The sequence below is a fragment of the Apiotrichum porosum genome (genome assembly GCF_003942205.1).
Source record: "Apiotrichum porosum strain DSM 27194 chromosome Unknown scaffold_13, whole genome shotgun sequence".
Classification (NCBI taxonomy): Eukaryota; Fungi; Basidiomycota; class Tremellomycetes; order Trichosporonales; family Trichosporonaceae; genus Apiotrichum; species Apiotrichum porosum.
The window spans coordinates 405,820-426,564 of record NW_021167120.1 but is presented as its reverse complement, the minus strand read 5'-3'; the positions used below and the strand labels follow the sequence as shown (position 1 = coordinate 426,564).

The 20,745-nt window shown below is 58.5% G+C and overlaps 7 protein-coding genes across 7 annotated transcripts; 3 read left to right on the top strand and 4 right to left on the bottom strand.

Moving 5' to 3' along the window:
* Positions 1-140: 140 nt before the first annotated feature.
* Positions 141-6,745, top strand: EHS24_002577 (uncharacterized protein; the record flags this gene model as incomplete). Its single annotated transcript, XM_028618312.1, has 7 exons — positions 141-1,737; positions 1,814-2,983; positions 3,028-3,335; positions 3,394-5,053; positions 5,104-5,499; positions 5,551-6,669; positions 6,729-6,745. 7 exons carry the CDS (start codon positions 141-143, stop codon positions 6,743-6,745), a joined length of 6,267 nt encoding a protein of 2,088 aa, XP_028473268.1.
* A 219-nt stretch (positions 6,746-6,964) lies between these two features.
* EHS24_002576 (uncharacterized protein) lies at positions 6,965-8,152 on the bottom strand (the record flags this gene model as incomplete). The annotated part of the gene is made up of 4 exons (XM_028618311.1): positions 6,965-7,327; positions 7,393-7,725; positions 7,846-7,915; positions 8,019-8,152. 4 exons carry the CDS (start codon positions 8,150-8,152, stop codon positions 6,965-6,967), a joined length of 900 nt encoding a protein of 299 aa, XP_028473267.1.
* A 700-nt stretch (positions 8,153-8,852) lies between these two features.
* Positions 8,853-9,474, top strand: EHS24_002575 (uncharacterized protein; the record flags this gene model as incomplete). Its single annotated transcript, XM_028618310.1, has 3 exons — positions 8,853-9,063; positions 9,229-9,308; positions 9,442-9,474. The coding sequence occupies 3 exons, from the start codon at positions 8,853-8,855 to the stop codon at positions 9,472-9,474; spliced, it is 324 nt and encodes a 107-aa protein (XP_028473266.1).
* Positions 9,475-9,718: 244 nt separating this feature from the next.
* Positions 9,719-11,643, bottom strand: EHS24_002574 (uncharacterized protein; the record flags this gene model as incomplete). Its single annotated transcript, XM_028618309.1, has 5 exons — positions 9,719-10,597; positions 10,645-10,923; positions 10,973-11,048; positions 11,088-11,142; positions 11,184-11,643. The coding sequence occupies 5 exons, from the start codon at positions 11,641-11,643 to the stop codon at positions 9,719-9,721; spliced, it is 1,749 nt and encodes a 582-aa protein (XP_028473265.1).
* Positions 11,644-12,010: 367 nt separating this feature from the next.
* Positions 12,011-13,491, bottom strand: EHS24_002573 (uncharacterized protein; the record flags this gene model as incomplete). The annotated part of the gene is made up of 4 exons (XM_028618308.1): positions 12,011-12,357; positions 12,402-12,687; positions 12,760-13,290; positions 13,336-13,491. The coding sequence occupies 4 exons, from the start codon at positions 13,489-13,491 to the stop codon at positions 12,011-12,013; spliced, it is 1,320 nt and encodes a 439-aa protein (XP_028473264.1).
* A 2,087-nt stretch (positions 13,492-15,578) lies between these two features.
* EHS24_002572 (uncharacterized protein) lies at positions 15,579-17,861 on the bottom strand (the record flags this gene model as incomplete). The annotated part of the gene is made up of 5 exons (XM_028618307.1): positions 15,579-15,956; positions 15,997-16,461; positions 16,505-16,853; positions 16,898-17,479; positions 17,620-17,861. 5 exons carry the CDS (start codon positions 17,859-17,861, stop codon positions 15,579-15,581), a joined length of 2,016 nt encoding a protein of 671 aa, XP_028473263.1.
* A 300-nt stretch (positions 17,862-18,161) lies between these two features.
* SDA1 (Severe Depolymerization of Actin) lies at positions 18,162-20,706 on the top strand (the record flags this gene model as incomplete). The annotated part of the gene is made up of 4 exons (XM_028618306.1): positions 18,162-18,233; positions 18,288-18,607; positions 18,647-20,554; positions 20,610-20,706. 4 exons carry the CDS (start codon positions 18,162-18,164, stop codon positions 20,704-20,706), a joined length of 2,397 nt encoding a protein of 798 aa, XP_028473262.1.
* Between the last annotated feature and the right edge of the window lie 39 nt (positions 20,707-20,745).

Here is a 20,745-nt window from a genome sequence, read left to right as displayed (position 1 = left end):
CCACACCCTCTTGTCTCTTTGCGGGTCTCAACGCTCGGCCGCACATGTTCATCTAGTACCGTGCACCGTACCCTTTGCGACCACTTTCGACACTGTACCTCTTCACAACACAGCAACCCTAGAGAACAAACCGCACCGTCATGGCGGACGGCGACCACGACCCAGCGTCGCCACCCAAGAGCGACGTCCAGTCGACCCCTTCCATTTATGCCTACCGCACTCGCTTGCTGAGTAAGCAGGACGCGTCCCAAGATGTCCAGTCATCCTTTGCAGGCAACGGCTCCTCCCCATCGCGAGCTCCCACGGTATCGCGCATGAACTCGCTCCGCGAAGAAGCCACTGTCGGTGGCTTGAGGCGTGCCGGCTCTGGCGCGCGTATCGGCTCCCATACTCGTGGTGGCAAGTCTGTTGACCTTGTCCGCAACCAGTGGGAGGCCAAGATCGAAGCCGCCGCCGTCATCGAGGAGCCTACGCCGCAGCCCATTCCTCGCCCTCGCTCAATGTATCTTGCCTCTACGGCGACTGCGCAGGCGTCGCAATCTACGACCCCACCGCCTGCTACCACCACCCCCACCAAGGTGACACCCTCTGCGGCTGCCAGTGAATCTTTTCTTGCACACGCACGGAGCACCTCTGCCCTTCGTCCAAAGCGTGCAACTGTCGACGGCGTCCCTGGGTGGAACCCTCCGAGCGCCGGCGCTGGCAACAAGGACGTCAAGTTCCCTGGTGCCGCCGAGCAGACGAGCTCCCCTGTTGAGCCGGAGGGCTTTGTCGGCGAACTCCCTCGCTTCCCGCGTGACCGCCCGTCGTCCATTACGTCCTACGCGACCATCTCACCCAATGTCACTGGCCAATCGACCATGTCGCTTCGGAACAAGTCCTCAGTCGACACGCTCGCTGAGGCTCGCGCCAACGCACTCCGTCGGCTCGAGGCAAAGAAGAAGGCTGGCGTTGTTGTTCAAGAGCCCCAGTTTGACCTTCCGCCCGTACCGCAAGTTCCCCCCAAGGTGGAGATCAACCTCGAAGACTTTGCCCCTGTGCTGAGAACTGTTCCGTCTTCTCGACAGAACAGCATTACTGAAGCAGAGAAGCAGTCTGTCCTCCTGCCCAAGACCTCACATATTATCAACCAGACTCCATCGAAGGCTCCCACCCCAACCAAACCCACCGACAGATCGGTGATGACACTTCCCACCCCAGCGCCTTCTCAGGGTTCCTCAGACACCGCTCCCAAGCCCTCGCCCTTTGGCGAGCGTTTGCGTCCTGCCCCCAAGTCTCTCGTGGCAGTTCAGCCAGTAACCCAGGCCGGAGCACCGGCTACCTCGCCCACGCCGTTTGGTGAGCGACTAAAGGCGGCACAGCGCCGGGAGCCCGTGGTCCTCCCCAACGAGGTTTCCAAGCCGGAGCCCGAGTTGCCAACACTTCGTAAGACGAAGAGTATCAACCTCGGGGCCCCAAACAAGCCACCCCCTCCCACCCTGGCCGACAGGCTTGACGCGCTCAAGCTGGCGGAATCGAAGCCAATCGAGCAGACGAAGCGTGTCCAGACTCGCCGCTCAGTGGACGAGATTCGGAGGTCCCTCAACACCCCTTCCGAGATTCCAAAGACGGTTATCGATCTGCCCAAGCGTATTGTATCCGACTCTCCGATCTTGGCTGCTCAGAGCACTGGCGACGAGGCTGCCCCTTCGCCCAAGGCTGCCACTCCCAAGCCCAAGCTTGCTGGTCTAGGCTTCCGTGCGCCTACTGGACCTCCCAAAGGAACGGTTGTCGTCGTTGGCCAACCGCTGGACGTCTGGCGAGGTCGGTGCAGCGCCATCTCCCCGTGCTCGTGTGCCTTCCCGCAGCCATGACGGTCGTTCTCTTGGCAAGCACCTCCCCCGCATCGTCTCTGGTGACATGGGATGGGAGGGTGACGCCGTTCGCGGAGCCAGTGCAGCCCGCAAGGCGTCTGTGAAAGGTCGCAAGACATCTCTCAGCCGCTCAACTCCAATGCCCCTGACTGAGGTGAACACTCCCCCCAGACCAAGGGCTGAGCCGCCCGTTGAGGTTTTGCCTGTACCCTCTGTGATCCCTTCGCCAGCTCGTCCGGCCGAACCGCTTGCCCCTCTGGCTCCCTCTGCGGCCATCAACACACCGACTCCCACCACCCCCTCGACGCCCTCCAAGAAGTCGTCCAAGTCCAACCTTTATGGGTCTTTAACTCCTCGTGCCGAAGTCCACGGAGCCGAGATGAAGGGACTCATGAGTGCCATCTCGGCTGCCCCCGCGCGTCAAGGCAATGACGATGGCGGTGAGGGCGTCACTGGCATGTCGAACCGCGTGCGCCTCTCGCAGCGTCTGCCTCTTGCCGCTTCATCGGTCAAGGTGGCACCTGCGCCTCTTCCATCTCGTCGCTTGGCTGGTAACAACAACTGGATGGACCGCCAGCGTCACGCTCTCGCGGCGTACGAGTACCTCTGCCACATTGGTGAAGCCCAGCAGTGGATTGAGGGTTGCCTCGATGAAGAACTCGAATTTGGTGTCACGGAGATGGAGGAGGGCCTGCGAGACGGTATTGCTCTGGCCAAGCTCGCCCGCGTCTTCCAAGGCGAGCAGGTTGTGCGCCGTATCTGGACCGAAGCCAAGCACCGTTTCCGCCAGTCTGACAACATCAACTATTTCCTCAACTTTATCCGCTCTGTCGGCATGCCCGAGACCTTCATCTTCGAGCTCACTGACCTGTACAACAAGAAGAATATCCCCAAGGTCATCTTCTGTATCCACGTGCTCAGTCACTTGCTGGCCCGTCTTGGTCGTGCCGAGCGCATGAACAACCTTGTCGGCCAATTTGAGTTTACCGACGAGCAGCTCGCCGCTACTCAGAAGGGTATCCAGGGTGTGGCCATGCCCAACTTCCAACAAGTAGGCCAAACTCTTGCGAAGGAAGCCAGTTGGGAGCCAGAGCCTGAAGAGGAAGTTGAGGAGGAGACCGAGGACGAGCGTGAGTTGCCGGACCGACTTCCGGAGTGTTGGCTAACCCCACAGGCCGCGACCGAGAGCTGCTTGAATGTGAGGGATCCATCATTTCTCTCCAGCAGCACCTCCGTGGTGCCCTTGCTCGCCAGCGTGCCACTCGTGTCAAGACACAGCTCAAGCTCGCCGCCCCCATCATTGTTCAGCTTCAGTCTCAAATCCGTGGCCACAGGTCTCGTGCCGCCGTGAAGACTGAGAAGAGGGGTCACCAGAAGCTCCGTGGCTGGGCCACGTCGTTCCAGGCAGTTTCTCGCGGGTACCTTGCCCGCAGTCGCTGGAACCAGCATGTTGGCGATGTGCGCAACATGGAGCGTTCCATGGTCGGTGTCCAAGCCCAGGCGCGCGGTTGTACTTGCTCGAATGCGCCGTTCGGCCCAGGACAATGAACTCGACCGCGCTCAACGCGCCTTTGTCGGCATTCAGGCTACCTGCCGTGGTTGGCTTGCCCGCCGTGACCGCAAGGAGGAACGCAGAGCCCTTACCAACCCCAAGAACGTCCAGGCCGTCACTGCTATGCAGGCTATCCTTCGTGGCCGCCTCTCTCGCCAGGCCATGGTCAAGGAGCACAAGGCGATACAGATCCACGCGGCTACGTTCACCAAGCTACAAGGTCACCTCCGCAGTGCCCTCGTTCGCCGCCAACACAAGACCCGCGAACAGAAGATGGACGACGCCAACAGCTACATTGTCGCTATCCAGTCGCAGGCTCGCGGTGTCCTTGCTCGCCGTCGCAAGAATGTGTTCACCAAGGCTGCTGTCACTGTCTCGGCGTCTGTTTCGTCGTTCCAGGCTCTTGCTCGTGGCCGTCTTGCCAAGAAGACTCACGACAACATGCAAAAGGCACTCGCCAAGGTTGAGGTGGCCGGTTCGGTTGGCGGTCTGCAGGCCTTCCTTCGCACCCGGCTCGCCAAGCGCCACACGGTTGAGCAAAAGAAGAAGCTCGAATTCGTTCAGCCCGACGTTATCGGTTTCCAGGCCGTGGCGCGCGGTTACCTTGCCCGCCATGAATTCCGCGAGTGGCGTGACTACCTCGTTGACCCGCACACTCAGGGTGCCCTCGTCTTCCTGCAGTCCCTCTCGCGCGGCTTCATTGCTCGCCGTCGCTTCTGGATGCGCTGGTGCTACCTTCACCAGAACATTGACAAGATTGTCAAGGTGCAGTCCATGTGGCGCGGTCGCAAGCAGCGCCAGATGTACGAGCGTCTCATCACTGGTGTCGGAGTCGATGTGCCAACAATCCAAAACTACATGCACCTTCTCGACGACACGGAGACCGATTTCCACGATCAGCTGCGTATCGATACTTTGCGCAAGGAGGTTGTTGAGCTGCTGCGCACCAACCAGACTCTCGAGACGGAGGTGAAGGAGCTCGACACTAAGATTGCCCTCATTCTCAAGAACAAGATGTCCTTTGAGGACCTGGTCCGCGCCAAGCGCCGTCACGGTGCTGCTACTGGTGATGACGCGTTCCACCCTCCCGGCGGCGGCGATCCGTTCACCAACGTCCACCTCGACCGTGCCAGCCAGCGCAAGCTTGAGTTGTTCGAGCACCTCTTCTTCACGCTCCAGACGGACCCCAAGTACCTCTCCCGTCTTTTGCACAAGCTCGCAGCCGACCCTGAGGCCGACAAGGATCGTCTCCTCGTCGAGGGCGTCACACTCATCCTGTTCGGCTTTGGCCACGATCGCCGCGAAGAGTACCTCTTCCACAAGCTCTTGCAGATTTCGGTGCACGAGCAGGTGTTGCGTTCGCGCTCAATCGAGGAGCTCCGTGACAGCCGCTTTGCGATCATCTCCGTCGTCACGCAGTACGTCAAGCCACTCTTGACTCCCTACATCCAACAGGTGCTCGCGCCGCACATTCAGCGCATTTTGGATGACCACGAGCTTGACCTCGCAACCGACCCCGTCGAGATTTACCATCGCATCATCAATGCCGAGGAGAGTCTTACTGGCATCAAGAGCGATCTTCCTCGTGACGTGGATGCCGACAAAGTGCTTCAAACTCATACTGAGTCGCGCACCACCTACATTCACAGTAAGTCACACGAAACACGAGACGCCTTGGTCTTAACTGACCTCTTGCAGACCTTCAGAAGCTCCACAACCTCACTGCTCCACTTGCAACTGACCTCATGGGGTCAACGGCACAGATGCCCTACACTGTCCGCCTGATTGCGCGCGAGGCTCTTCTTGCTCTGCGTGTACGCTACCAGGACTATGACGACAGCGCCCTCTGGCCTGTCATTGCCAAGGCTATTCTCTTGCCATTCATCCTCCCCGCTATCATCGCACCTGAGACGTACGGTATTGCCGACAGTGTCAATCCCATCCAGAGGCGTAACCTCGCTGCCATTGGAAACGTTCTTGGCTACGTGGCTGCTCAGGATGAGTCGCCCAGAGAGAGTGACCGTCTCGTTCGTGTGCCACTCAACGCCTACATCAGTGCGGAAGGTCAGCGTATGGGCGATTGGGTTTTGGATGGTGAGTAGCAACCGCATGGTAGTTTGGTGATGCGGTTACTAACGGATTCAGCGTCCGAGGTGGACTTCCAGGTTCAGGAGATGCTCGAGTCGACGTCGGAAGCGACACCTATCGCTATCACGCGTTCCGACATTTACGGCCTTCTGTCGATCCTCATACAGTCCATCCCGGCTCTTACGGCTGGCAAGACTGGCGACCCCATCGAGAGCGTCTTGAACGAACTCGAGGGTCCACCAGTGGAGTACGACAGAAGCAAAAGCACTGTTCGCGTGCGCCTCACCAACCGCCTCGCCCAGCTTCAACCGAGCGATCCTTACCAGGCTCAGGTCCGAGAGCTCGAGGTCCAGGCCAAACGTCACGTCATCGCCGTACTGCGCGTGCAGACCGGACGTGACTTGTACGAGGTTCTCCTCAGTCACCCCAGTGAGGAGGACGAGGAAAAGTGGATTGTGGAGGTTCACCGCGACATTGCGCTCGAGCAGGCACGAAAGGAGCGCCACGATCTGCCGCCTACCCCCGTTGAGGCGGAGTACCAGATGGAGAGCATCCGATCACTACCCTTCCACGAGGTCAAGTCGCGTGCCATCGAGTTTTGCATGCTGTTGGTCGAGACTGGCAGGCTATCCCGCGAGGACAAGTTTGAGGGACTCCTCGTCTCGATCGCGTCCGACATCAAGGAGAAGCACCGCTTGCGACAGAAGCGCAAGGTCGACCTGCAATCCATGTCCGAGGCCCATGCGCACTTGAACGAGAAGCGGACCAACTTCGAGGAGCAAATACAGAGTTACCACGACTACATTGACTCTGCTATGGCTGCCCTGCAACAAAAGAAGAAGGCGCCGTTCATGTCGAAGCAATACTGGCACCAAAAGGGTAAAAAGTCCAAGTTTGGATCGTACAAGTACACCGCCGAAGACTTGAACAAGAAGGGCGTGCTCCTGTCGGTCAACCAGGTGTCGCCACGACAATTCGGTTCAGTACACATTGTCATCTCGTCAGACAACGTGGGTGTCTTCACCCTCGAGATGTCCAGTCCGTCGGTCGCTGGCCAGGAACTCCTGCACATGGAGGACTTGCTCCAGGCCCAGTTTGACAACAATGTCCGCCTTGACCTGTTTGACGGCCAAGCGGCTTTCAACCTCAACATGCTTATTCACCAGATTAACAAGAGTGAGTCACACACCTGTGTTTTGTTTGCGTGTATCTAGACCCACTAACTCCGCGCCCAGAATTCTACGCTTCCTAGAGCTCGCGGATGGACCTAAAGGATACGACAAACTACTGTATACCACTATAGCCATCAAATATTGGCACAATCTGTAACGTCTGCTAATGCAATATTGGTTTCTGCATAGGTCCAAGAAAGAGTGAAATAAACGAATGATATGGAGAAAATCTAAGAAATCTAGACCCCGAGGCGGTGGCGGTGATGGTGGTTTAAATGCTGGTGCGTCTACCGGTCGCTCTATTGCTTTTGCTTGGCCGGTTCAGAGGTGGCTGTTGCATCTGATGCAGTCGTCAAGGTACGTCCATCTTCACCCTGTCCAAGGCCGAGAGGGCATCCCGTGGTGGTCTTGGATGCCTTTTCGTCCCCGATAGTGGTCGCCTCAGTTTCGGGCTCGGGGCTGTCGTCGGGCTTGATCTCGGTCGTCTTAGCCACACCGACATTGCTCTCCTCCTCAGCCACAAGTGCGGCCTCGTGCTCTCTACGGCGCTGAGCACGTGGGTTGAGGATGGGCTTCAGGACCACCACAAGGCCGTCAAGCAAGACGACAAGAAAATATTGCACGAAAGCAGTCTTGTCAAATTCCTCGCGGAAGAAAAGCGACTAAGTATTGTCAGCACCGAGCACAAGACACGTCCGATAAGCTCTGGCAAGCTCTCTATACGTACCACGCCACTGAAGAGACCGCCGAAGATATCCACCAGCATGAAGGTGATTGAGATACCAACGACCTCCTTGGCCTTGTAGATCTCATAGTATTGAGGAAGAAGGCCGATGATAAGGAGCGCCGATGTGATCCAGCCGTACATCTGCTGCGGCCATGTGACGCCGTTCCTTTCGCCAGCCCAGAGGGCGAAGACAGATCCAGTCTCAAACCCAGCAAATACGCAGTAGAATGCGAGGAGACAGAGCGTGGCCTTGAGCTTGGAGTAGCCCTTGCCATAATAAAGACATTGCGCCCATGAAACCGTACAGAAGGCGCCGAATGCCTGCGGTTGCACCTAGATTTGTTAGCCCTTGATCTTTCAGCATGCCACAGTCATGGATATGACAGTCTTCCTAGTCAAAACCTGGGCCAGTCCCCTGGTACAGGGTGGACATTGCTCCGGAACGTCACTCACCTGAAGAGGTATACTGGACCTCATCGACACCAGATAGGAGCCCTGGAAGATTGTTGCGCATCCCCAGATGCTACGCGGCGTCAGTATCTGCAGTGCGTGTCATGGAGATGTGCGCCAAGCCAGGTAGGCAGGTTGGATAACCTTCTAAGACTTCCAAGACTTCCAAGACTCACAACATAAGGATTGGGGACAGGCCCTCGGTAGACTTTGTCCTGTAGCTCTTCACGATTTGTGGAATGACCTGGACGGACCACAGGACAGCGCCTATGGTGGCCAGCGTCTTGTCGGCGGCCGGAATCTCCCTCATGGTGGGACAAGGAGGAGTGGTAACGTTGAGAGGGCGAGGCGGAGGAGCGGAACAAGAGGTTTCGAACTAGAAAGCAATAGCAGAAGGGCGCTGGAGTGGAGGTTATGTTGTGAGATGGGACAGGGGGGAAGTCTTGGCGGAAGAATCCCGTCGTCGTTCGTCGTTCTTCTACTGAACGTCCAAGGCTACGTGGGTGGGAGGAAGAGCAACGTAGCGAGTCACGCGCATGTCTACTCACCACGCGGGGTGCACTGGTACGACTAACGTCGAGTAGCAAAAAGATACGGGGAGAAGTTTAGCCAGTTAGTCATTAGTAGCCGTCGGCCCGACCGGGGCACTTCCTCCGAGGAGCGTCCACTGCCTAATGAAAACATAATAACAACCAACTGCGACAGAGTCCGCCTCGTAATGGCTGTCGCTCACTTGTAATAAGCACCGCGTCCCCAATTCAAAAAAGTTCATCCACAGTTGAGCCTAAATCATTCTTGGAGCTACATCCCCCTTTTACATCCGAGGGCTCACGTGAGCCAATTTAATGGGCCACCGTGGGAGATGCAATGCCTTCCAGTGCCACGCGACAATACTCCCGCCATTTCTGCATCCGCCTAAAAGTCCCCTTTCCAACCGCCTGTTCCAATGGACAGCATCGAGAGTCGACTTGCTCGACTTTGCCTCGAACAACACACACACATTACAAACAATGTTCGGCGCGTTCCGCCCCTCGAGCGTGTCCCTTGGTGGCCTTCTGTGGAAGAGCCCCTACCGCCTCTCGCCTACCCGCAAGGCCAACCTCCGCAAGCGTCTGCGCCGTGTGGACGACGTTATTGCCGCTGTCGCCGAGTCCGGCGTCGAGCTCAAGAGCCTTAACAAGGCCCTGGCCCTGCCAAAGGAGAACGAGATGAAGCCAAGGGGTGGGTATTTGTGTCAATGGGAACTGCAGATACAGTGGTCGAGGATGGGTGATGAGCCAAGGCGGGACGCAAGTGTCTGGTCCATCGTCCGGTGTTCTCCGAGCTGTCGTCATCTAGACAACTTTGACGTGTTCTGTACTTCTGCGACAATGCTGACCAGCACAGACAAGTACACCACCTTCGACCCCAAGGCTTCAGCGCGTAACTACCGCAAGAGTGTGCACTTTGTTCCCAAGTGGACCAAGGTAAGTGATACTGTCGAAACGGGCGACTGGGAATTGTTAACGAGGGAACGGCGACCGTCTGCCGTTCTGCCTCGTGCTCAGCAGCTCCCGTTTTTCCTCTCCTGGTACTGCGAAACTGAACTAACATATACAGTTGACATTACGCGAGAACCCCAAGGGTTTCTAGACCAGCATATGTATCACCAATACCTCTCGCCGCACTGACTTTACAAGAACGGAGAAACAGAACAGACAACTCGCTACAGAGCTGCGAGCTTTAACTACTGACGATACACTATGAACATGACGCGGTGACAGGAGACTGACAGATCGGGTTGGGGATGGTGCAGGCTAGGTGCCTCGCCCACGAGAAACGGAGACTTGCGACTGGGACTCTGGCGTTGAGACCTTGTTGGACTCGACCTGATGCTTTACCTCGACACCCAGTACCCATTCGTGAACTGTGGGGGAGGCATCGGCCCTCCCCAGTAGGGTTTGGGGGTCGGGTATGTCCCTGGTACGGCAACGCCATACGGGACCTGCTGGTACTGTGGTCCAAAGTCGATACCGACGGGGACTGGTACGACGTTTACGACCTGCTGTGGAGGCACGCCCATCGGCGGTGGCATGCCTTGGCCTGGACCCGGTCCAGAAGGGTAGGACTGGGTTCGCTGGTGGCCTTGGTGGCGGTGGTGATGGTGGTGGTGGTGCGGTTGAGATTGAGGCTGAGCTTGCGACTGAGAATGGGAGTGATGGTGTCGTGACGAAGAAGATGTTCGCGGGAGCACTTCGTCCTTGTTCACGCTGCTGCCACCAGTGGATGGCTTGCTCGAGGAGTTGGACGCGTTGACATGGGAATGGACGTTGGTCCGTGACGCGCCCTGCTTCGGCTGTAGAGTCGAGGTGGAGACCTTGGGAGGCGGATCCACTCCGTTGGTGGTCGCGGCTGCTGCTAGAGCAGTGGAAAAGTCGTTGCTGAACTTGTTACTGAGCGATTTGTCGGCCTTCTCTCTTGCCCTCCCCCTTTCCCTCTCAGCCCGTTCCTTGTCCTCCTTGATCTTCTTCAAATGGGCAATGACCTCTGGCCCACGCTCGATTTCCATGGCATTGGCGTCCCACGCATCCAGGATCCACCCGACAAGACATTGCATGACGCTCAAGCGCGATGCTTGCCGGCCGACGACGGGCGAGACAACGCCCTCCGAGTATCCCGGCGTGAATGTGCCAAAGGCCCAGAACTTGATTGTGGTGAGGATGAAGTGACGGGTGGAGACATAGCGGGTGGCATGCTGCGTGCACTCGTCGTACATCTGGACCTGTTAGCACATGCGGGAAAGGGCCGTTGTACACTACTCACCTGCGCCTGCAGCAAGACTGCCTGCATCTGCTCCTCACTCCTCCACTGCTCGGTCCAAGGCGTCCGTGGCGAAGTGAATTCGCGCATAACCCCAAAGTCGACAAAACCGGGGGGTCGCAACATGACGACCATGAGAGTGTACAGTCCGTCGGTGAGCGCCAACGAAGCGTACCCATCGACCAGGCCGTTAGAAGGGTTACGGACGCCCTGGGGAGCGACGAGTTCCCAGTTGAACGCCGTGCTGCCTGCCCTGAGGATGTGGAGGACCGAAAGGGCGGTCTCGAGCATCTGCAGCAGTCAGTACCCTCCTGGTGGGAGTGACACTTACGGGCGTGAGACGGCCCCACTTCCCGTCCTCTATTGGCGCACCGACCTCGAACCCTTTCGCTTCGAGGGCAAAGTGACTCTCCATCAGCACCGCCCACCCATGTTCCAGGACTCACTCTCTACGCCGAATCGCCACATCGACGGGCGTCTTGGGCACATCACGATCCAGTCCTGCATGTTAACCTCCAGTCAAAATACTCTGCGACACCTACTTTCTCGCAGGTGACTCCTCCACCAGTCAGGCTGGCGCCACTTGACCAATGCCCTCGTACCGTGATGCTGTTCCGCGGCAAGCTTGCGCTGGATATACTCAAAGTTGTTCCCCCGACCACTCCCCAGTGTTCCACCGGCTTCACGCCACGGCCAGCGAGGAACGTCACTGTGTGCGAGGTATCCGAACAAGTTGTCCGCGGGCTTCGTGAGAGGGCCACGGTCACGCGAGTGGATGTACTTGCTGACTGACGAAACGGGGTATATGGGTCGTATTCGGGAGTGGTTGTGGATATGGGAGAAGACGGACGAGATAGTCGGGCGCGAGGGCTTGGAGGGGTCGTCAGGCAAGCGACGTGATCCAAATGTGCTGAGAATCCGCCTGCCGATGCCGTCTGGCCTCGGCGTTGCAGATCGTACGCGACTAAAGTCACCAGCCGGGTAGGCGTAGCCGTAGCCCATGTCGTGGGTATGCGGTTTGTACGACCACCCTGTGGCTCCGGGGACCGAGGCTGAGCGACGAAGCGCAGGCCGTGGGGGTACGATATCGCTCTTGCGATGGTTGGGTTTCCGCCGTCCGCCATTTGTCGGTATAAACTCCCTCTCCTCGCCGTTCGGCCCCACATCGCAATCTGGAGACGAGGCCGAGTCGGAGGACAAGCTGGGTCGTGGACCACGAGTACCAGAATCAAACGACACGTTGCGCCGGAGACGCCCGTTGGCGCTTGGTGACCGCCGTCTCTCAAACGACAAGCGCTTCGTAATACGGCCACTTGAACTTCCTCCGCCGTCACTCGCCACTCTCCCATGTCCCCGCCCGCCTGCGCCCCTAGTCATGGAGGCTGACGCCGCCAGCAAGGTAGTCGATTGACTGCCTGCTGCGGCCGGCGTTTGTGCCAGGGATGGCGCTAGAGTGGCGGTTGTTGGTGCTGGGACCGACTGCTTGCTGTTGCTGGCGGAGTTGTTCCTGGCGTTGTTCGAGTTCGAGTTGGCGCTTACGCTGGCTGCGTTGCCGGCTGATGACTGGGTCGGGCTCGTAGTTGCTGGGGTTGCCGGGAGGGATTTCGACAATACGGGGGGCGGCGGTGCAGCACGGGCATCCTTCGATTCTGTATTTGGTGCCCTCCGGGACTGGCTTGTCGTGGTGCGGGTATTCGAGGAAGGCGGCATTGTCTGCTGGGGCTTGAGCTCGGTCCGCGCTCCGGGTGTGTCTTTCTCACGAGCCATCGCACGTTGCTGTTGAGCTTGTTCATCGCGTTGTTGTTGCTGTTGTTGTTGCCTTTCCTTGTTCTTGCGCTCCCGTTCGGCTGCCTCGCGCCTCTCGGCCTCCCTCTCCTTCTCCCTCCTCTCCTTCTCCCTCCTCTCCACCTCCTTCCTCTCCTTGTCCTTCCGCTCCATATCTTTTCTCTCCTTCTCCTTCCTCTCAGCCTCCCTCCTCTCTGCTTCATAACGCTCAACATCACGTCTCTCTTTGTCCTTCCGCTCAACCTCCCTCCTCTCCTTCTCCTTCCTGTCAGCCTCACGACGCGTCTTTTCTCTCCTCTCAGCCTCCTGTCTCTCCCTCTCTTCTCGTCTAACCGCCTCCCTCCGTTCAGTCTCCTTCCTCTCTTCCCTGGCCTCCCGGGCCAACCGCTCGGAGCGAGCCTTGGCCTCGCGAGCCAGCCGCTCGGCATCGGCACGCTCCATGATCTCCTTGACCTCACGAGATCGGCGACGAGCAGCAGCCTCCTCCTCCTCCTTGGCCTTTGCCACTTTGGCCCTCTCCTTGGCCTCGGCCTCCTGCTGGGCACTTACGCGGGCCTCCCGCTCGACCTCGCGAGCGAGCCACTGCTGGCGCTCCAGGTCCATGCGGGCGGCCTTTTCGCGCTCAGCACGCTCACGTTCGGAACGAAGGACGCTTTCCGATCGCCGAATACTCGCTCCCGCTGCGCTGCCCAAGCTGGTGTTGCCGGTCAACTCGGCGCGCTCAGAGGCGAGCTTGTTCTGCTGGCGGATAGCTTCGGCGGCCCTTGCGCGCTCCTTCTGTGCCTTCTCGGCGGCGAGTTGCCCAGCAATGTGCTTGGCGCGCAGCTCGGCCTCGTCGAGTTGAACTGGGGGTTTGGGACTCGGCTTGAAAGTCAGTCAATGCTACAGATGGAGGGTGGCACGACTCACCGAAATGTCGAGACTTGGCCGACTGCGAATGTGCGATGAGCCGCCACCTGGCCGAGAGACCGCTACCGAGGCTTCAGAAACGGATCGGGAGTGATTGCTGTTCCTGCTCTCGGAGCGCTGGCTGCTGCTTGGAAGCGGAGGGATGGCGATGGACATCCGAGGCCGAGTGCTCGTGGCGGGTACGTTCGAGACAGTGGTTGAGCCAGTTGGGTTGGGCTGCATGGGGATGGCGCGGGGGGTTGTCGATGACGCTGGGGATCCCGCGGCAACGGCGTTGCGAGGGAGACTTGAGGCTCCGTTGCTCGCGTTCGAGGCCGAATAGGGAACGTAAGTAAACGATTCCCTAGAGGAGGAAGCTGTAGGCTTGCTCTTTGATGGCGGGAGTGGAGCCGTCATCACCGCAACGTGATGGGCTGGCGGTGAGCAGCAGAAACGTTTGCCGCCAACGCCTTTCCAGCCTCGCGCAAAGGACCGACGGCGTAGGTGTATGCACTCGATGGAGGTGCAGCTGTGGTTATCAGTACCAAAAGTACCAAAAGGGTCGTTGATGGAATGGAATGATGGGACAAGTTGCTGATGGGAAGGCGAGTGTTCGCCTGACAAATAACTAGAGCAGGGTCACGTTGCTCGGCAGAGCCTGGGGCGGAGGGTCACATTCGCTGCCCCTCCTGGCTATACCGAGCGGTGACGTTGGGCCATGTTGTGCTGCCCTGCGCGCCGGTGGCCGGTGGCGTCTCGCCACTTGGTTTAGACCACAACGGTGGGGGGAGGCTTGAGATTCCAAAGCCCACGGAGTCGCAGGCGTTCTGACGCAGGTGGCGCGAGGCCCGACTGAGAGTGCTCCGAGATCGACAAAATGGCACTCAGGCTGGCTGCAAGTATACAACCCCCCCAACCATCGCTTGGATCGTTTGGATGGAAATACTCACTGGCGTGGTTGTAGTGATGGAGGAGTGGGTGGTTGCGGTATGTGGTTGCGATGAACGGATATGGATCAATGGGGGAGGCAGAGATTGCCGATCGCCGTGTGGATCAGAGGGCGGACGGTCTTGGATCTTGGGATCGTGGATCGGTTCGACTCGGTAACGTCGGTATTGCTCAGCGCCCACAGGCCGCAGGTCAAAGGGGAAAGGGGGGGTGTCTTCGAGGATGTAGCAGATATGAGGTCGAGGGGGGATGGGTGGCAAATGCTCTTTGGTCCACGAGATGTGTGATGTCAGTCGCGAGTGATGCCGTGTCTTTAAAGCGCCGGGTATTGGCTGTAGGCCCAGGCGACTCGTCGAAAGGACAGGCGCGACTAAGCGTGAAGAGAAGTTTGGAGCATGTTTGGGGTTGCAGTCGAGTTCTGTACGTGCGCTCGGCACCGGCGGTCCGGAGCGGTTACTGGCAGGGTCCAAGACCTTCCCTCTGGTTGTCTGGAACTCGCAAGATACCGGTGAACGGCCGCGGTTTCCCGTTGTGCGGTGCCGTAGGTGACCTCGTTGCTGTCAGCAAATGCAGCAAAGCACAAGACCTGCGTGTGTGTGCACTGTGCAAGAGGGGGGCGCTCCACTACTGCCCTGCCGCACGGGCACTGGGCGTTTTTGGTTGCTTTTCGTGACAACTGACGACCGCAGGACTGACTCGCAAAACACGTGTTGGGCGCCGGGGAGTGAACCGCCGCATCATTGTACTCGCGTGACTCCATGGATCCATGGAGAGATGAGATGCCAAGTTGGAGCAAGTGCGCGAGTTTCTACAACTTGCACCTTAGGGGACGGACCGAGTGTCGGCAAAACGCCACGATGGGCAAGGTTCGCTGCGGGGGTGTGCCACATTCCGCCAATGACACACTTGCCCCAGTCTTCTCTGCCGTACGTCTGTCGTATTCATCAGTCTCTTCTCGACCTACGTCCATGCACTGTGAGTCGGTTGTTCTTGGAAACAGAGTGCAAGGCAACCACATGGTTAGAACGTAAGTGGGGAGGCGGTTGCACAGAACATTGTGACTACATGCCCTACGAGAACCACTCCGTGAAGAGAAGGTTAAAAACAGAAGTAGAATGACCCGCGTCCGAACCCGGCCAACACCCATTCGGCCGCCCAGCGGTCGGAACGAAAGGGATGAGGGATAGGGGAGGGGAGAGGGGGGCGGATGTGGTGAGTACATGAAAAAGGGGACCGGCCCAGTACATAGTGGTGGTCTTCATGGGGTCAGACGACGGAGAGGGACCGGCTTGCTGAAAACATCTTGGAGGTCATGTTTAGGCCTTGATGGCCTTCTTGGGGGAGCCATTCTTGCGGGCGGAGCGAGGCGAGCGGGGCTTGCGAGGCGATTTCTTAGAAGGGGTTGAGGCCACCGACTTGGGAACAGTGTTTTCCTCGTCATGCGAGCGCTTCAGGTGCTTGCCGGCGCCTGGGGTGCCTTTGGCGTTCGTCGCCGAGTCGGTCTTGGTGTGCGCCTTGGAAGCGCCCGAGCGGCCGCGGCGGCGCGAGGAAGCCTTGATCGGTTCCTGGATATTGACCTTGCCTCCCGTACTCTCAGAGAGCGTCTTGGACGGAGTCTGGGTAGTGGATTTAGTAGTATCGATGTCGCCCTTGCGAGAAGACATGGCGGGTGACATGTTCTCGAGCGCCTCGTTCTGAAAGTCAACCCCTGGCCCGAGGGTGCAAGTTGCTCACCTTCTTGTGTCCAAACTTCTCGTAGAGATGCTCGACCGTGAGAACAGGAGCACCGGAAAGAACATTGGGAGGCGAACTGTTGGCCGATGGAGGGGGAACAGCAAAGATGGGGCTTGGGTGGAGGGGGAAAGGCTTGGAAGACTTGTTGCGCCAGTTGATGCTGGCGTCGGCCTTGCTCGAGGCGTGAGCAGGGATACCGAGCTTGCTGGAAAGGGTCGAATCGCCAGAGACAACACGGGACTCGCTCTCGCCCTGTTGAACGACACGCACAGTGTAAGCCTGGTTGGTGGTCGGGTCCACAAGAGTCATAGTCTTAAACTCGGGCTTTCCCGGTGTCCACATGGGAGCGCTGGCAGAGTGAATGGCTTCGTCGTAACGCTGCATAGTCTTGGAAGGAGAACCAGCGATAGGCATGAGAGGCTGGCCAAGACCGAGACGGGAACGGCCGTCCACAAACTTGAGAGCCTGACAGTTAGTCAACGATGTCAAGAATCTGACGAGAACCCACCTCGTTGGCCTTGGCATAATGAACAGGGTCGGCAACAGTAGGCTCGGGAGGAGGAAGAAGAACATCCTTCTTGATGCCAATGACCTGGTTGTGGTCCCTGACAACGATGGGACGCCTGCTGGAGCTAGCGTAAGAGATCCCAGAGGCAGCGGTGTTGTCGCTCGTGGCGCCACTCGAGACATAGCTCGAACTCGAAACGGTACGAGCGGTAGTCGAGTCAGAGGCGTTGCGAGAGCGAGGTCCAGTCGAGCCCTTGACCGAAGACTTGCCGCCAGGCGAATTGGAGATACGGAGACCAAAGACATGAGAAAGGTAGGCGCTCTGGTCGGCAACGGTAGCATCAACACCGCTGGGATGGAGTCAGACACGACAGAGCAGTACGCAGTCACGTACCTCGGATTGCGAGCATAGGGGAGCGAGAGAGGACCATGGAGCAGAGGGACGGGGCGCTCACGAGCGCTAGCGACGGGTTGAATGTTCTTGGGCTTCTTGAGCTGTCCCGTGCGCCACTTGGAGAGAACCGGCTGACCAAGAGCGGTGTCCTGGTGCTGCATGTTCGTATCACCTGCCTGGCCGGGGACAATGGCAATTCCCTTGTGAGTTTTGAGGGGAGGCTGTTCGACACCCTTGGTGCGGCAGGGAGACGGGTTGTACTCCTCAAGGAGTAGACGGCGACGGTGGTGAATGAAGGGAAGAGGCTGGGGACCAAGGAAGATCTCCATGGAGCTGGTGCTCTGGGGAGCAGTCGAGGGAGTGTTAAGGGAGCGGTCACCCGACGAGTCCGTGTGAACAGGAGTCGAGAACGGATCGTCATCCTCGAGCTTGACATCAGAGACGGATGAGAGGTACTTGAACGACATGGGCGTCGAGTTGCGGACGGAGGCGGGGAGAAGGGGCATGAGGTCCGAGAGGTCCTCCGAGGTGTCGGCATGAGGGATGTCTTGGACTGATTCACACTTGAGAGGAGACGAGTTGCTGTTGAGGAGGGTGCATGGGTGGGGAAGAGAAGGCCAGGTGAGACGGATGGAGGAAAGCAAAGGAAAAGGAAGGCGAGGGAAGGAGAGGAGGGAAGGTCAGCAGGGAAGGCACCTCCGTCTTTCCTCCAGGCAACTCACTGGATGTCGCCGGCAGACGCAGAGCGCTGGTGGCGAAGAATCACCGACGGCGAGCGGAGTGCACCCAGCATGGAGGAAGAAGGCTTGGGGTTGTCCATGATTGAGGAAGTGGTGGATGTCAGTTTGCTGTAGAAGCGCTGGAGAAGGTAGAGGAAGGGGATCAGAGTAATGTGTGTAAGAGGAGGGAAGGTGTCGAGCAGTAGAGAAAGAGTGAGGTCAACGAGGAGAGCGGGGTAAGGCATAGCCTTAGGGGGGCATGGAGGGAGTGAAGAGCGGGGATGGTATCACGAAGGAGGTAACGCAAGTAGTAAAAGGAGGAGTGAGGTGTTGCAGGACAGAGAATGGGTGAAAGAGAAGAAAGAGGGACACAAACGAGCCAATATAACCCGCATCCCATCGTCATCCACAGATCGGTGCCCCGCAGTGGCAACAAGCGCGGAATCTTTTAGAAAAAATGTCCCTCTGTGCTGCAACCCAAGTGTTGCAACGGGTATTGCTTCAACTGTTGTCCAAAAGCACCAGCGTAACAAGCCCTGCCCAGCATGGTCAAGTCACGCGTCTCGAGGGGTATGCTCCTCACCAACAATCTGCCCCAGCTGCAGAACCTGGTCAAGGTAAGTTGCAGCTTCTTCAAACCACGTGAGAGTCTTGGGCTAACACCGTCTCAGCGTGACCCTGTCGCGTACAAGGAGGAGTTCCTTGTCCAGTACAACCACTACCAGTCGCTCCTGCGCCTGCAGACCGTCGCCCCTGTGGCTGGTGCATCGACGCAGAAGGACAACAAGTCCACAGAGCTCTTTGCCGACCTCATCAACTTTGTCTCGCAGACTGCCCAATGCTACCCGGTCGAGACCAAGGAGCTCCCCGCGCAGCTCAGCGCACTCCTCCTCGGTACTGGCGGCATCATGGCCGTGAAGGGTGACCTGCGCGAGACCGCTGTCAAGAACCTCATTATGCTCCGCAACAAGGATGTCATTGACTCCATTCAGTGGGTTCACAATGCGTAATCCAAGCTGACCCCTGCCAGGCTTCTCCAGACTCTTCTCCCTCTCCTTCCTCACGCGGGCAAGGAGCTGCGTTCTACCATCCGCAAGACCATCCTCACGGATCTCAAGGTCTCCAACCAAAAGTCCAAGAACCACCGTCTCAACCGCGTCGTCCAGGGCCTCCTCTTCAACATTATTGAGGCCGGTATGGGCGCAGAGGTCGTCGGAAACAAGGGCAAGGGCAAGGGCAAGGAGGTCGGTGGTGAGGCCATCTGGGCCGTCATGATGGTGCGCGAGCTGTGGCGCAAGGGAGTGTGGACCGACGCCAAGACTGTGTCGATTGCCGCCCTCGCTGCGTTCCACCCCAACACCAAGGTGCAGTCGGCTGCCATTCACTTCTTCCTTGGCTCGGAGACCGACGACGGCAAGGAGGACGACACCACGGACGAGGAAGACGCGTTCCGTGAGGCTCGCCGTAACATCAAGGGCATGGAGCACCGTGGAGGTGTCAACAAGAAGACGGGCAAGAGGAGACGTGAGATGATCACTGCCAACAAGAATGCCAACAGGAAGAGGAAGCAGAAGGAGGCTGCCGTTGGCAACAACGCCAACTTCCCCGCTCTCGAGCTCCTCCACGACCCCCAGACCTTTGGCGAGAAGATGTACGACAACCTCAACCGCCACGACAAGCAGTACTCGCTCGAGCACAAGGTGCTCATCATGCAGCTGCTCTCGCGTGTCATGGGTGTGCACAAGCTCTGTGTCCTCGGCTTCTACACCTACGTCATCAAGTACCTCACCTACCACCAGCTGCAGGTCACTCTCATCCTCGTCTCGCTCGCCCAGTCGGTGCACGACCTCACCCCTCCCGACGTTCTCACTCCTGTGATCCGCAAGATTGCGCAAGAGTTTGTCCACCCCGGTGTCGGTGCCGAGGTTATCGCCGCTGGTATCAACGCCATTCGCGAGGTGTGCCGCAGGCAGCCGTGGTGTATGGAAGAGGACCTCCTTGGCGACCTTATCGAGTACAAGAAGTCCAAGGACAAGGGTGTGGCCACCGCTTCCGGTGGTCTGCTCCAGCTGTTCCGTGAGGTCAACCCCGGCATGCTCAAGCGCCGTGACCGCGGAAAGGCGGCAGCAATGGGTCTCGTCAACGGCCAGGTCGCGGCTTACGGTCGCACGCAAGAAGGTGCCGACGGTATCGAGGGTCTCGAGCTTCTCGAGGAGCACTGGGCCCAGCAGCGCAAGGAGGCGAACGGCGGTCTCTCGGACGACGAGGGCGGCGATATCGACGAGGAGGACGAGGGTGGCTGGGACAACTGGGATGTCGAGTCGGACACTGGCTCCGAGTCGAGTGGCTGGAACGACGTCATTTCGGACGACGAGGACCTCGTCATTAGCGACTCGGAGGACGAGGACGGCAAGCCCAAGACGAAGAAGAAGCTCGGTCGTAAGGCCCAGGCTGCCGCCGACGCAGCCATGGACGCCGAGGACGACGTTGAGATGGCCGACAACGATGACGATGACGCCAAGTCGGTCGTGTCGGTTGCCACTACGGCCACGTCTGAGGCCAAGAAGATGTCGCTTCTCGCCCAGCAGAAGATTCTTACTCCTGCCGACTTTGCACTCCTCAACGAGCTCCGTCTCAAGGCTGCCCGCGAGGCTGCCGAGCAGGGTGGTGGTACTGCTGCCAAGCGCAAGCTTGCCCAGCTCGAGGCCGCCAAGCGCAGCTCGTCGAACGACGAGCAGTCGCGTTTCCTCACCGAGGACGAGATCCTGGGTGCTCGCAAGCGTACAAAGCAAAACTACGAGGAGCGTATGGAGAGCATCCGCAAGGGTCGCGAGGGCCGCGAGAAGTTCGGTTCGGCCAAGGGCAGGAAGACTGGCACGCCCAGCTCGACGACCAACCGCGAGAAGAAGCGCAACAAGCCCCTCATGATGGCTGTTCAGTGGGTACAGATGTGGAACGACAGCTGCGTGTTCAGTTTGCTAACAACCGCCCAGCTCGAACAGTGTTGTGCAGAAAAAGAAGGCGTCGCTGCGCGACAAGCAGATTCGTCTGCGTGCTGCTATCGACAAGCAGAAGAAGATGAAGCACTAGACCTAGAGTGTACGATGATTGGGATGGGTGATAGACTTT